Genomic DNA, 24,351 nt, shown 5'->3' on the forward strand with positions numbered 1-24,351 from the left:
TACGGCTCTAATTAGAAAAGGAATTTTGCCACTGCCAAATTATCAGAATTATTTGCAGCTGAGGGGAGATATGAGCTGGGGTACTTTAACCTAATCGAAAGCAGAAAAAAATGTGTTCCACTTAATTAGTGGATCTCGTTTGACTAATAGCTTACCGCTCCTTTTTTAATGTAGTGACGTTCCTATATATGAGAAAAGAGCTTGAGTCTCTATAAAAACAGAAACATTGAGTATGTGTGTTCTGCCTGTGTTCTGGCTTTTACATCTAAACACGCTTCCACACCCCGTGTACGTGAGGAAGCCGAGTTAAAGCCAGCGCAACATGTGTGTGTTTATAGGCCGGTTGCGTCTATCGGTAGGGAATCTCACATGGTAATGCCCAGACCCACTGAGTCTAATAAACACAGTGGAAACATGAAGTCTGTGAATGCACCTGGGATCCACTGAGAGGCATTATGAGCAGGTTATTCAGCAAAACCCTGGCAGAAAATGTCTTATTTTCGTAGCACAAGTTCAATATGCTTTCCAGCGCAACATCTGTGGATTTTAGCAGGAAATGAGACATCAATTAATGTGATCTTGAATATCCACACATCTGAAATAGGCAAATAATCAAACTAAAGCAAGCCCTGAATCTGCAAATCTTCTGCCAATTCTTGAAATTGATTTTGCATGCAACTTGGCCATAAACCACACCTCAGACAAAATAAACACTGTAACCAAGAAATGATGTACAGTTTATGTATTTGGATTATCCAAACAAAAAACAGGCCAACTTTAAGACTTTAAGTTAATTATAGTTACAAATACACCTTAATTATATACAAAATGAAAGTTGCAAAATATGTTTCTACACCTTACCAACTAGGGTTGACACAGTACTAATATTCCAGTAGTTAAGTTTTTAATTTCCGCAGAAACTGTTGAATTAAGTACTTTAAAAAAATATTGTCCCATTTTTTCTTGTCCGTTGGTTATCACTGACAATTACCACCGTTTGTGAAAAAACATTTAAATACAGTTGTCAATCCAGACACTTAGCAGTGTACTTAGCAGCACGAAAAACTAAACGTGTTCTGATTGGATGAATAGATAATAAACAGAAAGCAAGAGAAGAGCCCTCCCTTTATAATCACTAAGGCTGTCAATCTCTAAAGCATGAGCCTCATGCATTTTATGACTTAATGACTAACGCTAGCACTAGCATTGTGACTGGCTACAACAACTTCATTTTTTTTTTCTTTGTAATGGCTGTTACCAGCTGTACCGCCATGTTTGGCAATCCTACTACCAATCACAGGTATTGTAACTTATTTTTTTAAATTCGATATTATGATCCTCTTAATGGTCCTTATTATGGAGCCCCTAAAGGGACATGGTGGTGGAGAAAATGTGGGATGGAAGAAGAAAAAAATGTTTTAATCTTTTACGTTCCCCCGAGAAATTTTGTATTCCCTCACAACAAAATTGCATTCTCTCGCAAAGATATTTGCGTTCCCTCGCAAAACGTCTTGCGAGCTCAGACAAACACTTCCTGTTTAATGTCCCGCTGGCAGTGTTTCAGACAGCTCCGTACGTTAAAAATGGAGCGGTTCGTAGAGCTTGAACTCGTTGTTTATGACGTTACTATAATTGGAAATAGGTGTTATTTGTGTTTTAACAACATTTAGCTCACGAGTTTTTGATCCGAGAAGTTCGAATCTGTGAATATATTGCCAACTACACTGACTGCATTTCTTTATATTTGAGTCAAAGTTCAAACACTATGAACCGCTCCATTGTTAACGTACGGAGCTGTCTGAAACACTGCAAGCTGGACATTAAACGGGAAGTGTTTGTCCGAGCTTACAACATGTTTTGCGAGAGAACGCAAAAGCTTTGTCAGGGAACGCAAATATCTTTGCGAGAGAATGCAAAAGTTTTGCGAGGGAACAAACAAGATTTGAGAAATTCTCCCATCCCAAATTTTTTCCACCACCATGTCCTTTTAGGGCCTCCATATAGTATAGTTACTTTTGGAACACATAAATGTTCCTTGATTTCTTGTTGTCTTTTCTTTATGAATGAAAATTATTATTTTTATTTAAATAAAACATGGAGAAAAATAAAAAAAAACGTGTTGCTTTAGTTATGATGTCATCTTGGATTCAAGACCCTCCTAAAATGTACTACATTTCTTTATTATATCCAATCACACCGCGTTGTATGTATCGTTGCGCATGTATTCATTAGTTTTGATTTCAACATGTCATGTTAACCTGCAAACTAAAGCCACTCAATGAAACGTCCTGGTTGCGTATGCAACCCACCGTTCCCTGAAGGAGGGAACGGAGGACGTAGTCGACGCGACTGAAATGGGATCACGCTAGGGAGCCTATCATCTTCGAGTACTATTGAACGAGCCAATGTAATTGGCGTGCGTGATTCGCATCACACACTCCGCCCCCGCGGCGCGGGTATAAATACGGAAGTGGATGCACGCACTAGTTGCTTTTCGCTGAGGAGCCGAGAGTAACCCGGGGTCAGCGGTGGTCCAGCGGTAGTGGCAAGGGGACTACGTCCTCCGTTCCCTCCTTCAGGGAACGGTGGGTTGCATACGCAACCAGGACGTTCCCTTTCAGTCGATAACGTCGGACGTAGTCGACGCGACTGAAATGGGATCAACCATTGAACACGCCACTAACGCTGCCACCTTCCAGTGCCTAAACCAAAGCCTCCTGATGCCCCCGCAAACTTAAGGCGGGGAAGGACAGGGCTTAGGCCAGGGAAGTCACTGCTGTTCCTACAGGACCACTGGGAAAGCGTTCCCCGTACGTTGGAAGGAAGGGACGCTGCGGAAGCCACATCCAACCCGAGGGAGGAAATGTGGAGAATACACATATGAACTGGGCGGAAACCGGGCAGTCTAACATATGGAATGTCACTGGGGTGGCTCCAGCCTAAGACGGGGGGAGACACACCGGACAGTGACGGCAGAGAGACTCTGCCGAGGGAAGACACGGGCTCACCGCAGGGAGCCGTATCGTGGAAGAATACACATATGGGGTCACCGAAGGGACCGCAACATATGGACCCAGCCTAACACAGGTTCCACACTGCTTACGAGTGGTAGGCCTAACACCAGACGTTCCGCACGTCCGACGTCGGAGGGGTGTGGAGGAACTCAACAGGGTTCAATTTTAAGGGAACTCAACTGGAGTAGAAAGGCGCACGTATCCAGTCCATAGGAGGGGAATGGCGCAGCAAGCCGACACTTGAACCGGGCTCACGGTGAAACTGGCTTCATGAGAAGGGAGCCCACGGGAAGCAGCGGTTCAACTAGGTGTCGTCCAGCCCCCAACTCTAGAATCTGTTTAGCAAAGTATATCGTCAACGCCCAGGCGGAGCACTTTACACTCATCATAGAGGAGCTCAACACCTAAGTGGACATGTTGCATCTCGGATCTTTGCCGAAATGAAGGCAAGCACTAAGTGCAACTTTGCATGGAAACAGCCTTCCCTCTCTGCTGAATTCCACAGATATTTGAAGAGCTGGTCTGAGGTCTATGACTTGCATTCTGTACACGTCCAAGCGAATCGGACAGAGAAGCCAGGGCTGGATCTGCCTCCTCCAGGGCAGCGCTTGCAGGCTCACCACCTGCTCCTATTACGGGAGAGGTAGGAACCTTGGGCACAATCCGAGCCGGGATCTCAGCTTGTGAGAGTTAGCCGGCCCAGACTCCAGGCACAATACGTTGACCGAAAGCGAGCAAGTCCCTACCCTCTAGTAGAGACCACGCGAGCAGGAGAACTGATATAACAGAATTTTTAACTCACTACCTGCAGTGGCTCAGGGGCGGTCTCTGCAGTGCAGTCGCACCAGGGACAAGGCCCAAGAGGATAAAGAGGGACACAAGGATTTACAAGACCTTGCTCCTCAGGAACCTGACGATCAGAACGTGCTTCTGCATACTTCTGCAACACGATGAGCGTCGTTTAAACACAGAGGCAACATCATTTTGAGGGTGATTTAGGAAAACAGCCTACTGCAACCCATTTTGCAGGAAAGAGAGCACTGAAGTGATCGAAAGCTTTCAGGATCTCCTCAGGGGAGAAGACGCACTCAACGACTAGGTTCCACTTCTAAAGGCGTAAGCACGCTACCCAATTCTAGGGGGTGCTCGCAGAAGTGATGGTAACTAACACATGTTCTTGTGATAGCCACCTGAACCTCCGCGTTCGGATGTAAGACCGCCCGGAATCTCCGGGGGAAGAACGCGTGTGCCATCGTGCCCCGTCCCCGAATCCAGGGGAAGTCAGGAAGGCTGTTGAAGGGAACCAGGTCTAGTTGGGCCAATGAGGGGCAACTATGAAGACCTGTTCCTCTCCTGACATGGCACGTAGGTGCAAGTGACGGGCGCAAAAGACAGGAGCATTGCTCAACACAACATGTGAAGATCACTGGGCTTCAGGAGCATTTTCTGCTCAGCACTTGGGTGTGACAAGTTCACTGAGCTTCAGGAGCATTCCTGCTCAACACCTGAGTGTGATAAACTCACCGAGCTTCAGGAGCTTTTCTGCTCAACACTTGAGTACGAAGAACCTCACTGAGCGACAGGAGCATTTCTGCCCAGCACTTGAGTGTGACAAGTTCACTGAGCTTCAGGAGCATTACTGCTCAACACCTGAGTGTGATAAACTCACTGAGCTTCAGGAGCATTTCTGCTCAACACTTGAGTGCGAGGAACTTCACTGAGCACCAGGAGCATTTCTGCTCAGCACTGCGTGTGATGAATTCACTGAGCTACCTGTGATGGACTCACTGAGCTACAGGAGCATTGCTGCTCAACACCAGAGTGCGATGAACTTCACTGAGTTTCAGGAGCAAATCTGCTCAACATGAAGAGTGATGATTTCACTGACTTGCAGGCGCAAGGCGACCATGAGTCGCAGTCACTTTTAGAAGGCTCACTGGGGTTAAACGCATTTCTGCGGGCCCCTGGGGCCGCTGAGTCCCAGTGTTTGTCCAAGGGTAGTCCGCTCGGTTTACCCAAACACTGGCGGAAAAATAAAACCGGGGGGGCAACTGAGCGGCCCCGGAATGGTCATGACCCAGCCGGACCCAGGGGATGGAGTCTCCACTTGCCCTGGCTATAACTGTCGTGAGGCTCGATGGCGGCACGATTGAGTAAGCAGGAGGAGTGGAATAAGGCGCCCTCAGAAGCGTCTGACTCCAAGGAGGAGGTGACGGGTGAGTTTGTGACATGCAAGGGAAGCTTGCGCAACGGTCGCAATGTCTAACAACTCGAGGCACGAATGCCCGTGTAGTCGGGGGTCGCCCAGGCCCCCATTAAAACACGCCCTTTGTACATGGCCGCTCTGTTGAAGAGGGTTTGGCAGCAGACCGGGATGAACTATAGTCACACAGGGTGAGCTGCTCTGCCACGGTCACCTCGGGACTCGATCGTGAAGCTAGCGCTGAAGCGGTCACATATGGAGGGAGCCAAAGGCTGCGACTACCATATACCCCAGGAGCCTCTGAAAGTTCTTTCAGTGGGACCCTTTCTCACTTCAACACCAGCTGAACACATTCTCATTGGAGAGACATGTTGGACCGAGTACCTCTCCAAAACTAGAAAAGAGATACTCAGCCCGTGGGCGAGATTACTCTCTTCCAGTTGACCTGAAGACCCAACGGGCTCTGGAGCACTCGAGGGGAAGGACACTGTACTGATACTCCACCCTTAGACGCAACACACAGGATGGCCTGCGGTGCGGGAGGTAGAGATCTGAAGCACATGTCTTTCAGGTCAAAGCTGCAGACCAATCTTGGGCCAAGATGGTCACGACCCACCACCTAGTAGTACGAAGAACGAGTTTACAACTGGCCTTCGTACCGGCTGGAGGAGCGGCTATATCAAATCCTTCGCCAGCAGGATAAGATAAGCATGCACAAGTCAGGAGCACTGCTCAACACTCGGTGTGATGAATATCACTGAATTTTCAGGAGCACGTCTGCTCAACACCTAATGTGATGACTATCACTGACTTGAGCGGGGTAGCCGAGCCTGAGGTGGGGCAGCAAAGTAGAGAGAGTGGTGTTAGTGTGCTGTGCAACACTTACCTGTCTCCACAAGCGGCAGGGGGCGCGTGAGAAGGCGGATGACCGGGTCCTCGAACGCACCAAGCTGCCTGCTGGCGACCAAGGGGGAGCTGAGGGGTGTAAGGCTATACAGGGTCACACCCGCCAGACTGGCCCTCTTGGGACCCAGGAACAGATGAAATTGCTCTCTCTTTGAAGTGTGGGTACCGCTTGCTCCGCTTTTTTTTTTTTTTTTTTCAGGGAGCCAGCGGCGGAACAGACACACACACAAACAAAGGCTCCACCCGGCCCTCACCCGGGGGGAGGGAGTGATCGTGCCACTCCAAGAGCATCCCATCCATTCCTGGGCGGCCCGCTCCGGAATGCTTTCGCTGTCGCTTGCCACCTGGCTTGGCAGCGCCTGGAGCGGGCTGGGCGTCTCTACTGCGGCCGGCTCCCTGCTGAGGCCTGGGTGGAGGCTGCTGCGGAGGGCCAGCAGGAGCGGCGGCCGGAGAACGCCCACGGCGACGAGCAGGCGGAGGAGCTGCCACCGGCGGCGGGTGGAGGCAGCAGCTGGCCACCGGGGCAGGATGTGCCGGATGACCTCCGTCTGCACTTGAGCGGCAGAGAACTGTTTGATGCAGTTCTCCACCGCGTCGCCGACCAGCCCAACCTGGGAAATTGGGGAGACCAGGAACCGAACCTTGTCCGCATCCGCCATACCAACCAGGCTGAGCCAACGAAGGCGCTACTGGACCACCAAGGTGGACATCGCCAGACCGATCACGCACGCTACGACACCCGTACCCCGGAGGGTGAGGTCGGATGCAGTGCGGTGCTCACCTATGAGCGCACGGTCTGGATTACCCTCGTGCATGCCATGGGTGCCCTAGCCTGCAGCAACGCCATGGCACGCGAGAGGAAGGGGCTTGCCCACAGGCTTTGTAAGCTCTGCCCGTCGGAACGGACGAAACTCACAGGCCTTAGGGGGGAGACGAGGATCCCCCCAAAAGGCAGCGGCCGCCGGACACAGGTGCACCTGTGTCGACAGACCGCTCCAATGGAGGGACACCTCGCAACCCTTCACCGTTCCTCCATCAAGGGTAATGAGGGGGAAAAGCTATTCAGGCAGTTTCTGGCAGAGAAAGATGCTGTTCACCACCTGATAAGCTCTCCATGCATTTCGGGAAAGAAAGGCACTGGGGCGGCGAGCTGAGAACCAGCGCGGCCCGCCCCAAGATACCAAACTCCAGATTCCAACCGAGACTGAACGGGACACGGTGGAGGTTCCACTCGAGCCCGGCAGCCTCGGCGGCCCGTTTCAGCATAGCTGATAATTCTGGATCCGGCTCGGGCAACATTGAACTCCCGGAGGGAGACAATGCAGCCGAGTCATCATCTCCAGAAGTCAGCTCACCCTCTGATGCTGCAATCGGCGTCCTGTCCTCCAGGGGAGCCCCGAGTGAAACCGCTGGCCCACCCATTACAGATGGACCAGCAGAAAACACCGGAGGCTCCAGTGGTTGCAGTGGAAGGGAGGAGTGAGGAGCCCACAGGGAATGGTTACCGGGCGGGACATCCAACACTATCCTCCGGTCACCCATCCCACACAGCACCCGAGGGTGGGGCATGGTAATGGGGACTCGCTCTCCGCGAACGAAGGCGAGTCTCGCCCTCAACACTGCGACAGTCATGTTCCCACAGTGAAAACATGAGCTGTCCACAAAAGCTGTCTCAGCGTGCTGTAAGCCAAACACGTGACACAACAGTTGTGACCATCAGAGAGAGACAGGGAACGACCGCACCCAGAAACGCACGGGCGGAATGACATCTTGAAAAAGACGCAAACGCACCCGTGTTGCTCTTTCAGAAAACAGGACCGTCACCAGTGCCGGAGCACACAGGGAAATGACCGCGGCAACACTGAACAGAGAACTGAAACAGTGAAGCACTCACTTTTCCGCCCTCTAACCAGCCATCAACACACACAAACATTTAGAAATTTGTTGCTGTTAAAACAGCAGTTGAGAGCTCAAAGCTCGCGATCACCGCTGCACTCGCGCTGTAGAACACCAGCACTGGGAGAGTCTTCCTGAAGAACACCGACACACTCGCTCGTTGTAGACAACAGCACTCTCAGAGACATCAAACGATCGGCTCCGAAGCGAAAGGCAACTAGTGCGTGCATCCACTTCCGTATTTATACCCGCGCCGCGGGGGCGGAGTGTGTGATGCGAATCACGCACGCCAATTACATTGGCTCGTTCAATAGTACTCGAAGATGATAGGCTCCCTAGCGTGATCCCATTTCAGTCGCGTCGACTACGTCCGACGTTATCGACTGAAAGGGAACCTAAACCCAGTACACATCAAATATAGGATCTCTTTTTCAAACAGAATCATGTGCCCTTGCACATGAGAGCAGTCACCTAACAAAAGCCTCAACACAGATCCACAAGACAGGACAGGAAGGAGATTCATAGGGACGTCAGAATGCCTCAAAAAAAAAAAAAAAACTGCAGGTTTTGACCCACTGTTCACTGAATAAATCTGTACAGACTGCTGTCGCTGCAAATCCTGCTCCATTATACGGAATCCAAACATGCCGCGGTCCACATGAACATCAGCAAACATTAAACAATTTCAGCGCCAAGGATCTTTTCACATTTAGTGTCCACAAAGCGTATTTGTACTCTTAGGTCACACTAAAAATGTCTGAATGTCAATGCAATAGAAAATATTAAAACAAGTTTCATGTATTTTAACAGAATAGCACAGGCACACATATCATGCTAAATATATATATATATATACGTTTATTAGACTTGAAATGATAAAACAATACATCCTTGTGACATTTTGTGATTGAGGAAATTTACTGGAACATGTTCATAGGTGATGAACTAACTACACCTGTGGTTATCTGCCATTTTTGGTTTAATGTGTTGTGAAGATCTGAACTCTTTCCTGATCTCTTGTACTCAATGACATGATGAGGACGAATCATGAATGATGATTTTGCTTGATGTTTCCAATTCTAAAGAAATCATACTAGATCTGTCCTTTAATCTCTAAGGAATGTGTAACTGTACATTTATAAAATTATATAATAATTTTATAAATGTTATAAAATCTATAAAATCTATAAGCATTTATGCTATAAGCATTTATAAAATCATTTATACTTTTTTTCCCCATCAAATTAATTATTTAGAAATCAATTAATCAATTTTAGAATGCTTGTATTAAAAGCTTTATAGCTACAGAATGCCGTCAGACTCTTGAGGCTGTATCTACACAGGCAAGAAATACTACTTTAAAACTTTACTGCATGTTTATGTTGGCACTAAATACATACACTCTAAAACATCTCTCTTTTTCAAGGCTCTACAGCGGAAATATGCCTCGGTTACATCTGTTTATTTGCGGATACAATTTGAAGGAAAACAATTATATATTAAATCTAAGTTATTTATTAGTGCAGAAATCTCTCGAGACTTTCTGAACATGACGTTGGAAGTCCATAAAAACACAACATGACTATTCTGTCCATGGCCTTTTATTCAGATGGACACCTCGTTCTCTGAAGTGCACTTGAAACTAGGTCTATGGGAAAATACACAACACAAACACACCATGATTCAGTCACCCACCACACCACGACCGGTCAGCTGCTCTCAGGCCAACAGCCCTTTCAGATTTGACAGTTCTGATTTCTGTGAAGTCAGAGGCCATCTATACAGACCTGGCCATAGAAGTCTAGTTCGTGTTTGTGTGGAGTTTTGATGGTTCCCTGGAGCCTCTCAGCACAGGAAAGGGCCCATCGGCCCCTGAGGTGACTCTACACACCTCCAGACAAAACTACCCACAGTATTACATCAGAATTGATTGACCTGTGACTCCGAGATGGAGGAACGTGGGATGTGAAACTTCAGGCATGCTCTTCTTACACATGGCTTTCTCTGCGCTCACAATGAACAGCCGTAAGATGATTGCTGAGATCTACAATTAGCATAAAAAACAAAAAAATGACTTAGGATTGATATTTTTTAAACAACATTGAATTAAAGTGAAACGTTTTTTTTTTTAAGTCAGTGCCACTGCAAATGCCATTTGAAACCTATTTTACCTTAGTAATCTTTACCACCTGCAAACAAGCCATTGAAGATCATGTTAAACTAAAGTTTATTGGCTATTTAAAAGAGTAAAACAGAAGTGCACTTAAATTAATTGAATGTGCACATGTAGTGTATTTCAAATATAAAAAGTATACAACTGTACTTGCAGATAATATAATATTAGTTAAATATTAGGCAACTAAATTGTGTAATATGTAAAAAGAGCAGGTTCATGACAGTTTCTTAAGGCTATTAACTCTTTCCCACCATCTCTGGCATTGACAGAATTTTCCGGCAATCTATGTTTTCACTGTTATAGGGGGGTCTCCTACACATCTTCAAAACGAAAAAATAAATAAATAAAAAACAGGTGAAAAAGAAACAGAAACAAGCGATAAAAGCATTGGTTATGCACATGTAAAATAACATCATCATCAAACGTTAAACAGCATATAAAAACTGCCTAATTTACTGAATGAAATTTTTTAATTTTTTATTTTTTATCTAAAGTTACCTAAATTCAAGTGTTGATTAAAAAAGAAGGCATGAAGCTAGAATATTTTTTTGAAGCAGAGACTCTGTTCTTTCTTTTGACAAATTGTATTGTATGTTCAGATATTCATACAATAAAAATGTTCTGGGGGCTATGAAAGTTTCAATGAGGGAAAGAGTTACGAAATAAGTACACTTTTAAAAAATGCACTTTTAAAAAATGCAATTTTAAATTAAAAGTTGTATTTCAAAGTAAATATTAAATAATAATATTGTGTAATACTTTAAAGAAGTACAATTATTTTGATGTGTTGACTAACATGATAATAATATTAACTATAGTGTGTTATTCAACATTACTCTTAAAGTAAACATATTTTCAATATACTAAATTGCAACTTCATTTTTCCAAATGTTTAATTACAAATAAAAAGTGTCAATAGAAATTACATTAAAATTATACATTAGTTAACCATAATTGTTTTTTAGTAGATTCAGCATTACACTTTAACCATATTTCAAAGACAATAGAATTAATTTTCATATAAGTCCTAAGTGGGTCAAAAACACTCCAAGGTTCATCTAATTGCGTGTAATATAAATGTAAACTAAATTATTATTATTTTTTTTAACTACACAAAAAAAAAGTATTTATAATTAACATACAATTAAGTCCCGGAAACATTACATTCAGATTGCACTTAACTAATATTTTTCTAATTATTTTATATTAAAGGTATGCTAAACTGTACTTCTTTTTCACAAGGGAACAAAGGAAGGAAAACGTATGTGATCAAGTGATTTAAAAGAAAGTGACAGACATATTAAACTGCAGTGTGTATGTGGCCAATGAGAAACCACACAATTTACAGACAAGGTAAAGAGACAAAAGAAAGTTGGAACACAAACCAAGAAGGAATCCATTGTGAAAGGATGGAAAGGAGTTGTGTGAAAGGAGATGGGAACGATTTTAGAGATTTTGGAAAAATCCTCATCCTCAAGAGGAAACACAGACCCTTTATCTTCCTCTTTTTAGGACAGGAAAAGTCACAGATATAATTGATATGAGATTTGGGGGGTATATTTCAATGTAATTAGAGTCTTGATAATTGGGCTAATTAGATATAATTGTTGTGTGAGACTGAGTTTGATTAAAACAGGTTTCCCCAAAACGAGAAAAAGGGGAAAAATATTTCGTTGACAGGATTGACATCGGCGCAACATAAATATGTACAGTAATTAATGAAAAAACACAAACACACACATGCAGATAAAAACATTCACTGTCCCGCTCAATGAGAAAGGAATCTTTGACAAGAGCTATCTGCAGAAAAACTGCAGAACGACATCTCCAGGCAACATTCAAAGGAAACATTCAAAGGAAAAAACAAGAAAGAAACTTCTGTCTCAGTATAAATAAGTCATTAACAATAGCTTTCTCGCTGTAGGCAGAGCCCTTCTAAAGCAGCACCCTTACCAACACCACACCAAGGGACCCATTTGATATCATATACACCACCAATTGTCAAAAGTTTGGAATAATTAATATGTTAAAAAATATATATAGTGAAAACAGTAATATTGTGAAGTATTATTCAAATTTAAAATAATTTGTATTAGAAAACCGGATGTGTTCCTGTGATGGCAAAGCTGAATGTTCAGCATACTTTACTGCAGTCTTCAGTGGCACACGATCCTTTGAAAATCATTATAATATGCTGAAATGCTTAAGAAAAATTTCTTAGTATTATCAATGTTCAAAACAGTTTTTGCTGCTTAATATTTTTATGGAATTTATTTTTGATACACTCCTATTCAAAAGTTTATGGTAAGATGCAAAAGTTAAGAAATTAACAATCTAATCTTCAGCAATGTATTAAAACTGATCAAACATGTATAATGTTACAAAAGATTTCTATTTTCTATTTAGAAAGTTTTATTCATCAAAGAATCATGAAAACGTCTCGGTTACGTATGTAACCCTAGTTCCCTGATAGGGAACGAGACGCTGCGTCAAACGCTGCGGGAACGCCCCTGCGTTGTGCGTCATGAAGCACGTATGGAATCAGCCCAATGGAGAGATGAAACGTCATAGGCGGGTGACGTCATCGACCAGGAAACTATAAAGCACCCCAAAAACACAAGCGCATTAGCTTCTGATAGGCTTGAAGGAAGCGCTAACGGGAGTGCCGGGAGTATGGCGGAGCGACGCAGCGTCTCGTTCCCTATCAGGGAACTAGGGTTACATACGTAACCGAGACGTTCCCTTTCAAGGGAACTTCGAGCTGCGTCAAACGCTGCGGGAACGCGAATACCCACGTCGCCATAGGACCAAATGACCGTCATGTGAGACTAGCGCACAGAGGACGAGAGCACCTGTGCCCCAGGGGTAGAGCTTAAGTCTAGGTCATAGAACTTAATAAAAGTATGCGGTGAAGACCATCCAGCCGCATCACAAACATCACTCAGGGAAACCCCCGACAAAAGAGCTTTAGAAGCAGCCATACTCCTGGTAGAGTGAGCTCGGACAACCAAAGGTGAAGGCTGGCCAGCCGACTCATAAGCAAGTGAGATAGCCTCAACCACCCACTTGCTCATTCTCTGTTTAGACGCCGGACACCCTTTCCTGGGTGGCCCGAAACATACAAAAAGTTGTTCTGATTTCCTCCACAGGGCAGCTCTGTGGACATAAGCGTCTAATGCCCTAACAGGGCAGAGTGAATTAAGTTTCTCCTGGTCCGATGACATAAATGGAGGAGGACAGAAAGCCTGCAGAACCGTAGGTCTAACAATATTAGTAGGAACCTTAGGAACGTAACCTGGTCTAGGATGCAGAAAAGCTTTAACCATGCCAGGTGCAAATTCCAGGCACGAGGGTGAAACCGACAGAGCCTGCAAATCTCCGATTCTTTTTAGTGAAGAGATAGCAAGCAAAAAGATAGTCTTAAAAGTGAGAAACTTCTCGGGAACTTCTTCGATAGGTTCAAAAGGAGCTAGGGAAAGACCTTCTAATACAATGGCCAGATCCCAAGTCGGCACCCTCGTACGAACTGCTGGCCTCAGCCTCAAAGTGCCACGGAGGAAACGAGTTATAAGCGGGTGTCTCCCAAGAGAAACTCCACTGAAAGGGACGTGGTAAGCAGCTAGTGCCGCCACATACACCTTTAGTGTGGAGGGGGATAACCCTGTGGAGAAGCGCTCCTGCAGGAATTCCAGCACTGCACCCACTGGGCAGTTAACTGGGTCCTGCAGGTGTTCTCCACACCAAGAAGTGAAAAGTTTCCACTTCAAGGCATAAAGCTTCCTCGTGGATGGAGCTCTGGAGTTAAGAATGGTCTCAACAACCTCGGTTGAGAGACCGGAGTCTATGAGCTGGGCCCCCTCAGAGGCCAAGCCCACAGTTTCCACAATTCTGGGCGGGGGTGAAGTATCGTGCCCCCCGCCTGGGAGAGTAGATCCCTCCTGACCGGGAGCTCCAAAGGAGAACCGTCCAGGAGAGAAATCAGGTCCGCAAACCATACTCGGGCCGGCCAGAACGGGGCTACTAGTAGTAGACTGACCCCGTCCCGGCGGACCCTCTCCAGAACTCCTGGTAACAGAGCAATCGGGGGAAAGGCGTACAGACGAGACCTCGGCCACGGCTGCACCATAGCATCCAACCCCAGGGGGGCTGGAAGAGTGATGGAGAACCACCGATGACAATGAGTGGTCTCCTTGGAAGCGAATAGGTCCACCTCGGTGCGACCGAAACTCAACCAAAGGAGCTCCACCACCTCGGGGTGGAGTCTCCATTCCCCTGGCCTCGGCCCCTGCCTCGACAGGGAGTCTGCTACCACATTCAAATACCCAGGGAGATACATTGCTCTCAGAGATAGTAGCTTCCCTTGGGACCACAGGAGGATCTGACGGGCCAACTTGTAAAGCCGGCGAGACCGCAGGCCCCCCTGATGATTTAAATAAGAGACCACCGACGTGTTGTCTGATTGAACTAACACATGATGGCCTCTCAGGTCTGTTAGGAAGTGTTTCAGAGCCTGAAACACAGCCAACATCTCTAGACAATTTATGTGCCACGAAAGATGATGATCCTGCCACAGACCTTGGGCTGGGCGACCACTCATGACCGCCCCCCACCCTGTGAGGGAAGCATCCGTCGTTAGCGTTATGCGACGACAAAGAGCCCCCAGCACAGGACCTTTGGATAGGAACCAAGTTTCTCTCCACATGACCAGAGCACGAAGACAGCGCCGCGTGACTTTGAACGTGCGGAGCGGATTTCCCCTCGGGGAGAATCCCTTGGTCCTGAGCCACCACTGTAGCGGTCTCATGTACAACAGGCCGCAAGGTATAACGTTGGACGCTGCTGCCATCAGACCCAACAGTCTCTGAAACTGCTTGACAGTGAGTAGCTGGCCTAGCTTCACTTGTTTCACAGCTGAGAGAATCGAAGCGATGCGGGTCGGAGAGAGTCGCGCCCGCATCGATACCGAATCCCAAACGACACCCAGAAAAGTGGTCTTCTGGGAAGGAGATAATACACTTTTCTTTGCGTTCAGCCTCAACCCCAACTTTCTGATATGAGCGAGGACGACATCTCGATGCCGAACCGCCATCTGCTCGGTCTGAGCTAAAATCAACCAATCGTCGATGTAATTGAGAATACGAATGCCCTGAAGCCTCAGAGGCACTAGTGCTGCATCCATGCATTTCGTGAAAGTGCGGGGAGATAAAGCTAGGCCAAACGGAAGAACCCTGTACTGGTACGCCTCACCCCCGAAGGCGAACCTCAGGAACTTCCTGTGTTGTGGAAGGATGGACACATGGAAGTATGCGTCCTTCAGATCTATCGTGACAAACCAGTCCTCGGACCTGATTTGAGACACGATCTGCTTGATAGTGAGCATCTTGAATTTTAGCTTCCCTACCGAGCGATTCAATATGCGCAGGTCTAAAATTGGACGCAAGCCCCCATCCTTCTTTGGAACGATGAAATATCGGCTGTAATAACCTGACTCCAAACTGGGAGGAGGAACCCGTTCTATAGCCTCTTTTTGAAGGAGCGTTTTCACCTCTTGTTCCAATACCAGAGCCTGCTCGGGGCCCACCACTGTGTGCAGAACCCCTCTGAATTTTGGTGGACGACACCTGAACTGGATAGCATAACCCTTTTCTACTGTCTGCAGGACCCAATGAGATATTTTTGGAAGGCTTTTCCACTCTGCCAGAAATTCTACTAAGGGTACCAGCCTCTCGAGACTGGCCTCTGGTGTAACTTGAGCAGCAGACGCAGCGCCCTGTAACGGCGCACCGGCAGGGAACAACTGGTCTGACCGCTCTGAGACCCTCCTCAGAGGGAGCGAGCGTCCCTCGGGAAAGCGCTCGCTGGGATCGTCTGTGCCCCGGCATAAAGGCGGGGTTGGCAGAACGAGCCCCTGAGGGCACCGAGGAGGAATGGGCACCGTAAAAAGAGGTGAACACCTTTCCGCCTCGGTGGGGACCACCCTCAGCATCCTGAACGGCTTGGCGTCAGGACTTCTTCTTAGCCGAAGCCTTCTTAGCCAATATAACTGTCCTCAGATCAGTTCTACTGGGAGAAGGCTTCGGCTGAGAGTGTCGCGGCTGAGCCCACTGTCCAGCAGGGGGAGCACGAGACGCGACACTCTGCCTCTGCTGCGCTCTATGTGATGAGCTCGAAGACGGCCGGGGCTGCTCCCGCCCAGCAGCCCCAGGGACATGAACTTTAAGGGGAAGAAACTTTTTAAAAGCTGCAGTTTGTTTCTTTTCTTCTTGGAATTTATCGATAACTGAATTCACAGCATCACCAAACAACCCCATGGGAGAAAGAGGAGCATCTAAAAGAAAAGCTTTTTCTCTCTCTTTAATATTAGTCTGATTTAACCACAAATGTCTTTCTGCGGCCACCAGAGCTGCCATAGAACGACCCATAATTTCTCCTCAAAGAGCGATCGGCGGGAGCGGAGCGTCCTTAACGGCAAACGCTCGCAATGCTCACAGTCTGCTCCCTCGAGAGCAAACTGGGCATGCTGAACTCCCAAACAAACAACACAAAGATCATGTGTATCCCCGCTCGTTAAATAACGCGAGCAGGGAGGAACACACTTTCTAAACTGCTGTTCGTCCGCCATAATCTCTCAATATATATATATATAGGGATAAATTGTTTGTGTGGTGCAGGGTATGTAAGACAGACAATATCACACAGGGACAGATTCACATGTAGCGCGACTGAAAGCACAGAAGCTAATGCGCTTGTGTTTTTGGGGTGCTTTATAGTTTCCTGGTCGATGACGTCACCCGCCTATGACGTTTCATCTCTCCATTGGGCTGATTCCATACGTGCTTCATGACGCACAACGCAGGGGCGTTCCCGCAGCGTTTGACGCAGCTCGAAGTTCCGTTGAAAGGGAAATATCAATATCAACAGCAAATGCTGTTTTTATTTTTTGAAAATAATAAGATATATTATTAATAATTGAGTACCAATAACAATTGAGCGCCAAACCAGCATATTAGAAGGATTTCTGAAGGATCATGTGACATTTAAGACTAGAGTAATGATGCTTAAAATTCAGCTTTGCCATCACAGGAATAAATTATATTTATATATTACAATACAAACTTATTTTTTAAAATTGTAATAATATTCCACAACATTGCTGTTTTTACTGTATTTTTAATCAAATAAATGCAGTATTGGTGAGCAGAAGAGACTTTTTTCAAAAACATAAAAACATCATAATAATTTCAAACTTTTGACCAATAGTGTGCAAACTTCACACGACACATATTGCTCCTCACATTAAGCAAACAAAAGATTTGACAAGTGATTCCAGTAGACTTTGATGTTAGCATGTTGCTAACCTAATAATACAATAACGTATAAAAACACAAAGCCCCCAAAATGGTTTATGTTTAATGAGACTGAACTTACTTTTTAGTACTGAATGAAAAATTTATATTTACAATCAATATTTAGTTACAACATGATGCATTCCGGGATTGCTGTTTGTGAAGGAAAAATGTGACAATGCCTTAGACTTTGGCCAAACATCATAACACATATTTTCTTGGCCCTACTAGCTTTTTTCAGCACTTTTCTTGCCTATTCTAATGGACTGCTTCTCGAAAGAGAAAATAAAAAAGTAGGACGGGACTTGATTTTGTCCATCGGGAATTGACTGGATCGTTTCCCCAGTTTGATTTAATTGTGACTCATCTATCTCAAAAAAAAAAAAAAAGATTACTGACAAACAAGCGCATCAAATAAGGTGGAATGTCTTAAATCATCAAACTCTTTTTGTTAAACTTTCTTCGCTCTTTTCATTCTGAAAGTCATTGGGTGCACTTATCAATACTTGCGCTTTGATGCATTTTGTTTGCTCTTTGAAATTGTAATGTGTGGTTTAAGGTTATTACCCTGGCAAAGGTGTTTGATATGTAAATCTGGAAGAGGATCAAATGAGGAGAATAATAGAAGTCAAAAAGAAAGAACAAGAGCAGCTCTGCCCATTCAGATAAACAGCTCTCTGAGCAATACCCAGCATCCCCTGCTCTCAGTTCACTGAAAACCACTAGCCTTGAGACATGCGTTTTTGTCTGTGCTGTTTTAGAGTTTTTCACTGTGGCTACACCAGATGTAAGCATTATATTGTGCTTATAACCATATACAGATATGTATATTCCAGACATTGTGAAATTGTGAATATGAAATTTGAAGTTTGGGAATAATGTAAAAAGAAATACAAAAAACAATACTTAAGTCTTTAGCTTAATAATAAGTCTTATTATTAATAAGTATTTAGCTTCTAAAAATAGCACAGCAAACTCTGGTCATTCTAGATTATGGTCATTAAATTACAAAATGAGGTGTAAATGTTTAAACAGTATTGGAGGGATTTCCCTGGCTGGACAATTTTTTTCATTATTACAATTTTAGTTTTGTAAGATTAGCACACATGCACGAATGTATTACATGAATGTATTAAACATGTCAAGAATTCAATCACGGGCCTTTAAATTAAATGATTTTTAAGATCTCAAGAAAAAAAAAATTCAGCCAAATTCATCCAAATACGCAAGTGCTACTGGACAACAGTCAATACACACGCATTACCCGTCAGGGCATTTCTCAGCAAATGTGTTAAAAATCAACAAGCTTATACTCAAGTAATACTTTACAAATATAATAATCAAGATAAATATTGATTCTATTTACTGTTTGTCATGAAAAAAAACTCACATTTCATTATGCACAGTTTGCTTAGTAATACGGCATACTCAACACTGTTTGTTTGGAGTTTTAGTCGGCACACATTGTACTTTCAGAGGTCATTCAAGCGGGCTGAGCAACAACTCATACGGATTTTCCATGCAAACAAATGGGACAGCAGTTATCAATAAACCGTGGCAGTGAACTGTCAACACCTCTGTTTGAGCCAAACACATTTCACGTCAGAAGAAAAAAAGTCAAATGTAACATTAGAGTCTCTGCTGATTCTCTAGATGGCAGTAATATGCCTCACTCATTCACATAATATCACATCAAAACCATACAGCATGTATGAACAGATGGGGGGGGGGGTTCAAACTGTTCTATCTGTGTTTATAAAATTATAGCATGTCATGGGTAAAACATTCTGGTGATTTTTTGCTTGGTAATGATCAGTATTAGGTACTAAGTAAATTATGCATAATTACATGAAAATAATCCTCGACCAAATCATAATCCTACCCTAACCCATAAGTACATGTAGTTGCTTAATATTACTTAAATATATAATTACACTGTAACAATGACACCTTAAAATAAAGTGTAACCCGCAGTATTTTCGAAGGTATACATTATAAGTGCATTGAGAGTGAACTTATTGTAAAATAAAGTGCAAACCGAAATTTTCATATTTTTTATACTTTTTTATAAAATGAATGTAGAGTGAAAGTCTGGGCAGCAAACAATCCCAAAAATATAGAAATGAAGCAAATTGAACTTGAAGAAAAAATTATTAGAGACAAAAAACCTGCTACAACCCTTACTTGTAATTGCACAAGTTAATTCATACATTATTTTTTTAAAACATATATGATATACATGTAATGCACAAATACAAATGTGATTAATTAGTTATTTTAAATTCAAGAAAAAATAATCTCCCATGTACAAGCACCTAAACACATGCACAAATGTTTACACCCTAATAATGGTGTAAAAAAAGTTTGCATCCAATAAAATGAATAAAATAGTTTTCTCTAAAATCAGTATGATCTCCCTAGGATTGGTTATGTGAGAACTACATGATTTGCATTTCAAAACAATATGCGTAAACTAAGAAACAGTCGATTGAATTGTATTTCAGACTGCTCGCATGAAAAACAGCGAGGCTAAACTGTGCCCGTCGATGTCTGGCATTACTTTTTGAAGTCCTTCATCCTGCTTTGGGTTAGTAGTTGTGCTCCAGCCCTCTCTTCTCTGATGTGTGGCCTGAGTTTCATTTGATTTCCTCTCATACTTGCAGCAGCATAGCTTCTGATCTTGTTTAATACTAGTCCAGCGGCAACAAATTACCAATTTTCAGAAATGAGCAGAGGTAGGCAGCTCTAAATCCTATAAAACGAGTCGCTCTTTCTTTCTTCTCAGAGAAATGTACAGCGTTGGCAATAATTCGGGCAAAATAAAAACACACCTCAATTTTTCCCTCTGTGGATTTAGGCGAGCGGCTTTCATCGCAGGCACGTGCAGTGAAATTTAGGTAAGTGTTTTGTGAAATGCAATTTTGACGAGGCCGTTTATAAGATTTGTACGGTGCTGCTGTTTGTGTCGGTGTGTTTTCACTCCTGTTTTCTCATTAATATCAAATGCTGTAAGCCACAATAAAACGGAGAAAACACTCATTCGTAGGCCTGCTTGTGCACTTTGCATCACCAGAGAAAAAGCAATTATCCACAGCACAAGGTTTTATGTGATGCCGATGTTAACGTTACCTTGATCCTTTCAATAAAAACACACATTGAGTTTGGCAATAAAACGACATTCATATTGAGGACAGCGACATTCATATTGAGCCTCAAATAAATCATGCAAGTTGATGAGTGTTAATATATGCACTGAGAACAAGCTGCAGTATTATAGGGTTACAACTCTAACAATTTTCAAAGAAATATTGGAAAATTAGGTGTTGAGATTTATATATAAACTATATAATAAAAGCATAAAAGATGATAAATTCAAAAGATTAGGGTTGTGTGTGCATGTTTATATGTAGGCCTTTAATGTTTATCCACACACTGACACACAATGTTCAGCACAGCATTCCACTGTAGTGTGTGCACTACTTCTGCAGCATGCTGTGCCCAGCATATGCAAATTTTGTGAATGCCCAATTCATTTGCCAAAATAACGGCATACTGTTGTAACACTATTCCACAATGCAATGCAATTGACTTGAACTTGCATTTTCAGTATGTCAAGACATAAAAACAACTATATATTTTAATTAATGGTAACTTTACGTCAACTGCTGAATTAAACATAATGAGGTCATGTGATGATAAAGATATTTCTGTTTGTCATGATTATGTTTATCATGGCATAATGCCTACTGTTCCACATGCGCAGTATGCAGTAAGTATGCAAGTTTTCCATTCTGAACATAACTATATCCACAGGCATGAAATTGGCCTTGAGAAATGACACTTACCGCACAGAGAAGGTGAACTGGTCCAGCTGATCTTTAGGGAGAGGTTTGAGTGCCTCACTGTTTCTCTCGATTATCTTCTTCTGTCTGCCGCTCTGATCGGAGAGACACGTGCATGTCATTTGTAATCAGAGCAGGAAACATTTGCAGTGATTTATCTTGGGGATACAATGATAGCAGTACACATCATCTCTCAAACACACACACACACACACACACACGCACGCACGCATACACGCACACACACACACACACACACACACACACACACACACACACACACACACGCACTCACGCACAGGAAACAAATGACATTCACATTACAGACAACATCTAATCAAAGTTGAGGCAAAGACAGATTTAGGCTGAAATGGAAAAAAAAGACAGTCACTAAACACTAAAGATCAACTAGTAGTAATTATGACTCATTATGATAATCTATAAATAGTATCACAAGTGTATTGTCAACACAAAGGTTATTCCAAAAGAAAGGTATCATATTAAAACTGCCTCAAAACATTTTGTCCAAGTCTTGCAACTAAATCACTAAAATAAATAAATAAATCCAATATGCGACAGACACAGTACAATTGTGATTATTTGTAGATATTTCATTTAATTGTATTACTCAGTTTCAAAATATCAGGAAAACAGATCTATATAATTAAACAAAACAGTCTATTTTATACAATACTTGTGTTTATGTATTTTATGTGTATTTTGTGTTTATAGAGTATTGTGTCGTTAGCTTAGCATCATGCTAATGCTAAACTATTCAGTTGAGTTGAGTTTTCCATGAGTTTCTGTCTGAAGAGTGTTTCTAATTGGTCATTTATTTGGTTCCATGCCACTTAAGGTACATTAACAACGACATGCTTAAAACGAAGAAGTTTTCAGTGTACAGACGACACCAATGTCAAAACGATCCCCATTCACACGGATCCGCAGAAACGACTAAAAACACTGTATCCTGCTGCCGGGCCATTAGATGGCGATGAAACACTATAGATTGAATACATAATATGTATGTGCATGATGTCATCGTCTTCAGAGATTTGCGTTTTTGTTGTTAACACGGACACCGTTTTCAAACACTTTGCACCCGTTTTCAAAACATGGCATTTTCAGGCTGCCAAAACACCGTTGCTGTGTAAACGAATGGCCAAAACGCATACAAAGTTTCACGTTATTACTTGAAAATGGTGTAGTGTAAACATCCCCTTAGAAGGTAGTTAGCTCTCTGGGTTGTGGAACACGGCTTTTGGATGCTGTGTAGACTTTGGAAGGCATTTCAAATTGTGTATATGTCATTTATGAAGGGCTACCCTAAAATCACTGCATGCAATTCAGTGAGTCAGGGGAACCAGCCCATCAGAAACTTTCAGAATTTTTCCCTGTCAATCATTTTGCTCTTATGATTTTGCCAATGTGCTTCTGAGGATTTTGATTTGAGAAGCATGTGGTTAGAATTAGAAAAATAACAGAAGTTAGCCAAAAGGCTGAAATCACTTAAAGCACAGAAGAGTTGTAATGCAAAAAAAATAATGAAATAAATATATAAAATAATAAAAATATAAAATAAATACAAGTTAACATGGAGATTTTGGACCCAGTTATATATATATATATTATTTATTTGTTTAAAGCAGTTGTGACAGACAACAACCAGAATCAGTATCTGCAGAATTAGCCAGTTTTTCCCTCATAATGAACCACACTCGTGGCTTTTAAATAATAATAAAATCAACACCGCTCAATACATTTCAAACGAAACCCCAACTGTGTCAGCAGGCTATTAAAGTCTGTGTTGTGAACCTTTCAACACCAGGGCCATAACCACCATAGACATTGAGGGGATATGGCCGAGTCCCACCCAATACTCAGCTATGGCCAAATTGTCTCCCCGGTAAATTATATTATTGATGCTGCTCTGCTGCATTCCATTACGCACCGTTCTGTTTGCTGTTAGGTTTGTTGGCATATTTCACCTTTTTGGATTGAACATTTTCCTTTATCATTTATGTGATTCAGGCAATGTATTTCATACCTAATTAAAGGTGACGAGATAAACATTAACGTAGGCTACGTAGCCGTTTTTCAGTATATTAGCCCCCACACCCCAAATGGTATAATCTCTCTTCAACACTGATGAAAACAGAAGTGTACTTTCTTAAAGTAGTAAAAACATATATAAGCATTTAAAATAGATTCCAAACTTTTTACAAACAAAACTGGTGAATGACAAACATATTCATTTTCTACTTTTTGTTCTCTTTCAGGGCAGTCACTAAACTTCACTGGGCTGGACCAAATTTTTCTGGAAGCCCCCCTCCCCCAGATACACTAATGGCTCTTTTCCACTGAGCGGTACGGTACGGTACAGTACAGTAAGGTTCGGGTCGGTGAACCATGATCCGGCTAGCGTTTCAACCGCCAACAGTACCCTTACTTGATAGGCGTGGTGTTTGCCGGGAAGAAGCGATCGACGTCATTTTCGCGCGAAGAAGAAAGCGACACAGTAAACAACAATACAGCAGATCTTGTTCTTGCTTCTCGGCATGTTTGTCACAAGAAACAAGCGCCGGCATTAGGCGTTTCTCAATACCAAGTAGCCTACGCAAAGTCCGACTCAGGAGAATGACTCCCGAGGACGCGAGTCCAGTAATTCTGCTAATGGAACAGCGCGTTCTTGAAAGCGCCACTCAGCTCGCTCTGCTTCTCCGGTTATGTCTGTATGTACATTTTAGGCAACAATAAAACGAAATATGTTATAAAACACCACTCTTCTGCTTTTCGATTTCATTTAAATACATTTTAAACATTATAAGCACACAAATGTGGTGAAAGGTACAAAAAGCTATACAGTAAAGCTTTAATAACATAAAGCAAACAATTCAGTCAAATATACAAATTCAGCGCTCAAATATATGAAACTTCACTTAGCCTTCTGCCAAAACTATTGGCCAGG

General features: G+C 43.4%; 1 protein-coding gene across 1 annotated transcript in view; it reads right to left on the reverse strand.

Annotated features, from left to right (window-relative positions):
• ofcc1 (orofacial cleft 1 candidate 1) overlaps nt 1-24,351 on the reverse strand; it is a 161,946-nt gene that overhangs the window by 60,001 nt on the left and 77,594 nt on the right. Inside the window, exon 15 of the mRNA XM_077244348.1 lies at nt 21,387-21,478. Within this exon, the coding sequence (XP_077100463.1) occupies nt 21,387-21,478 (92 nt within the window). The remainder of the gene's footprint in view (nt 1-21,386; nt 21,479-24,351) is intronic.

This window comes from Siphateles boraxobius, unplaced genomic scaffold (genome assembly GCF_051911475.1).
Source record: "Siphateles boraxobius isolate OS27281-9 unplaced genomic scaffold, OSU_SipBor_1 26, whole genome shotgun sequence".
Classification (NCBI taxonomy): domain Eukaryota; kingdom Metazoa; phylum Chordata; class Actinopteri; order Cypriniformes; family Leuciscidae; genus Siphateles; species Siphateles boraxobius.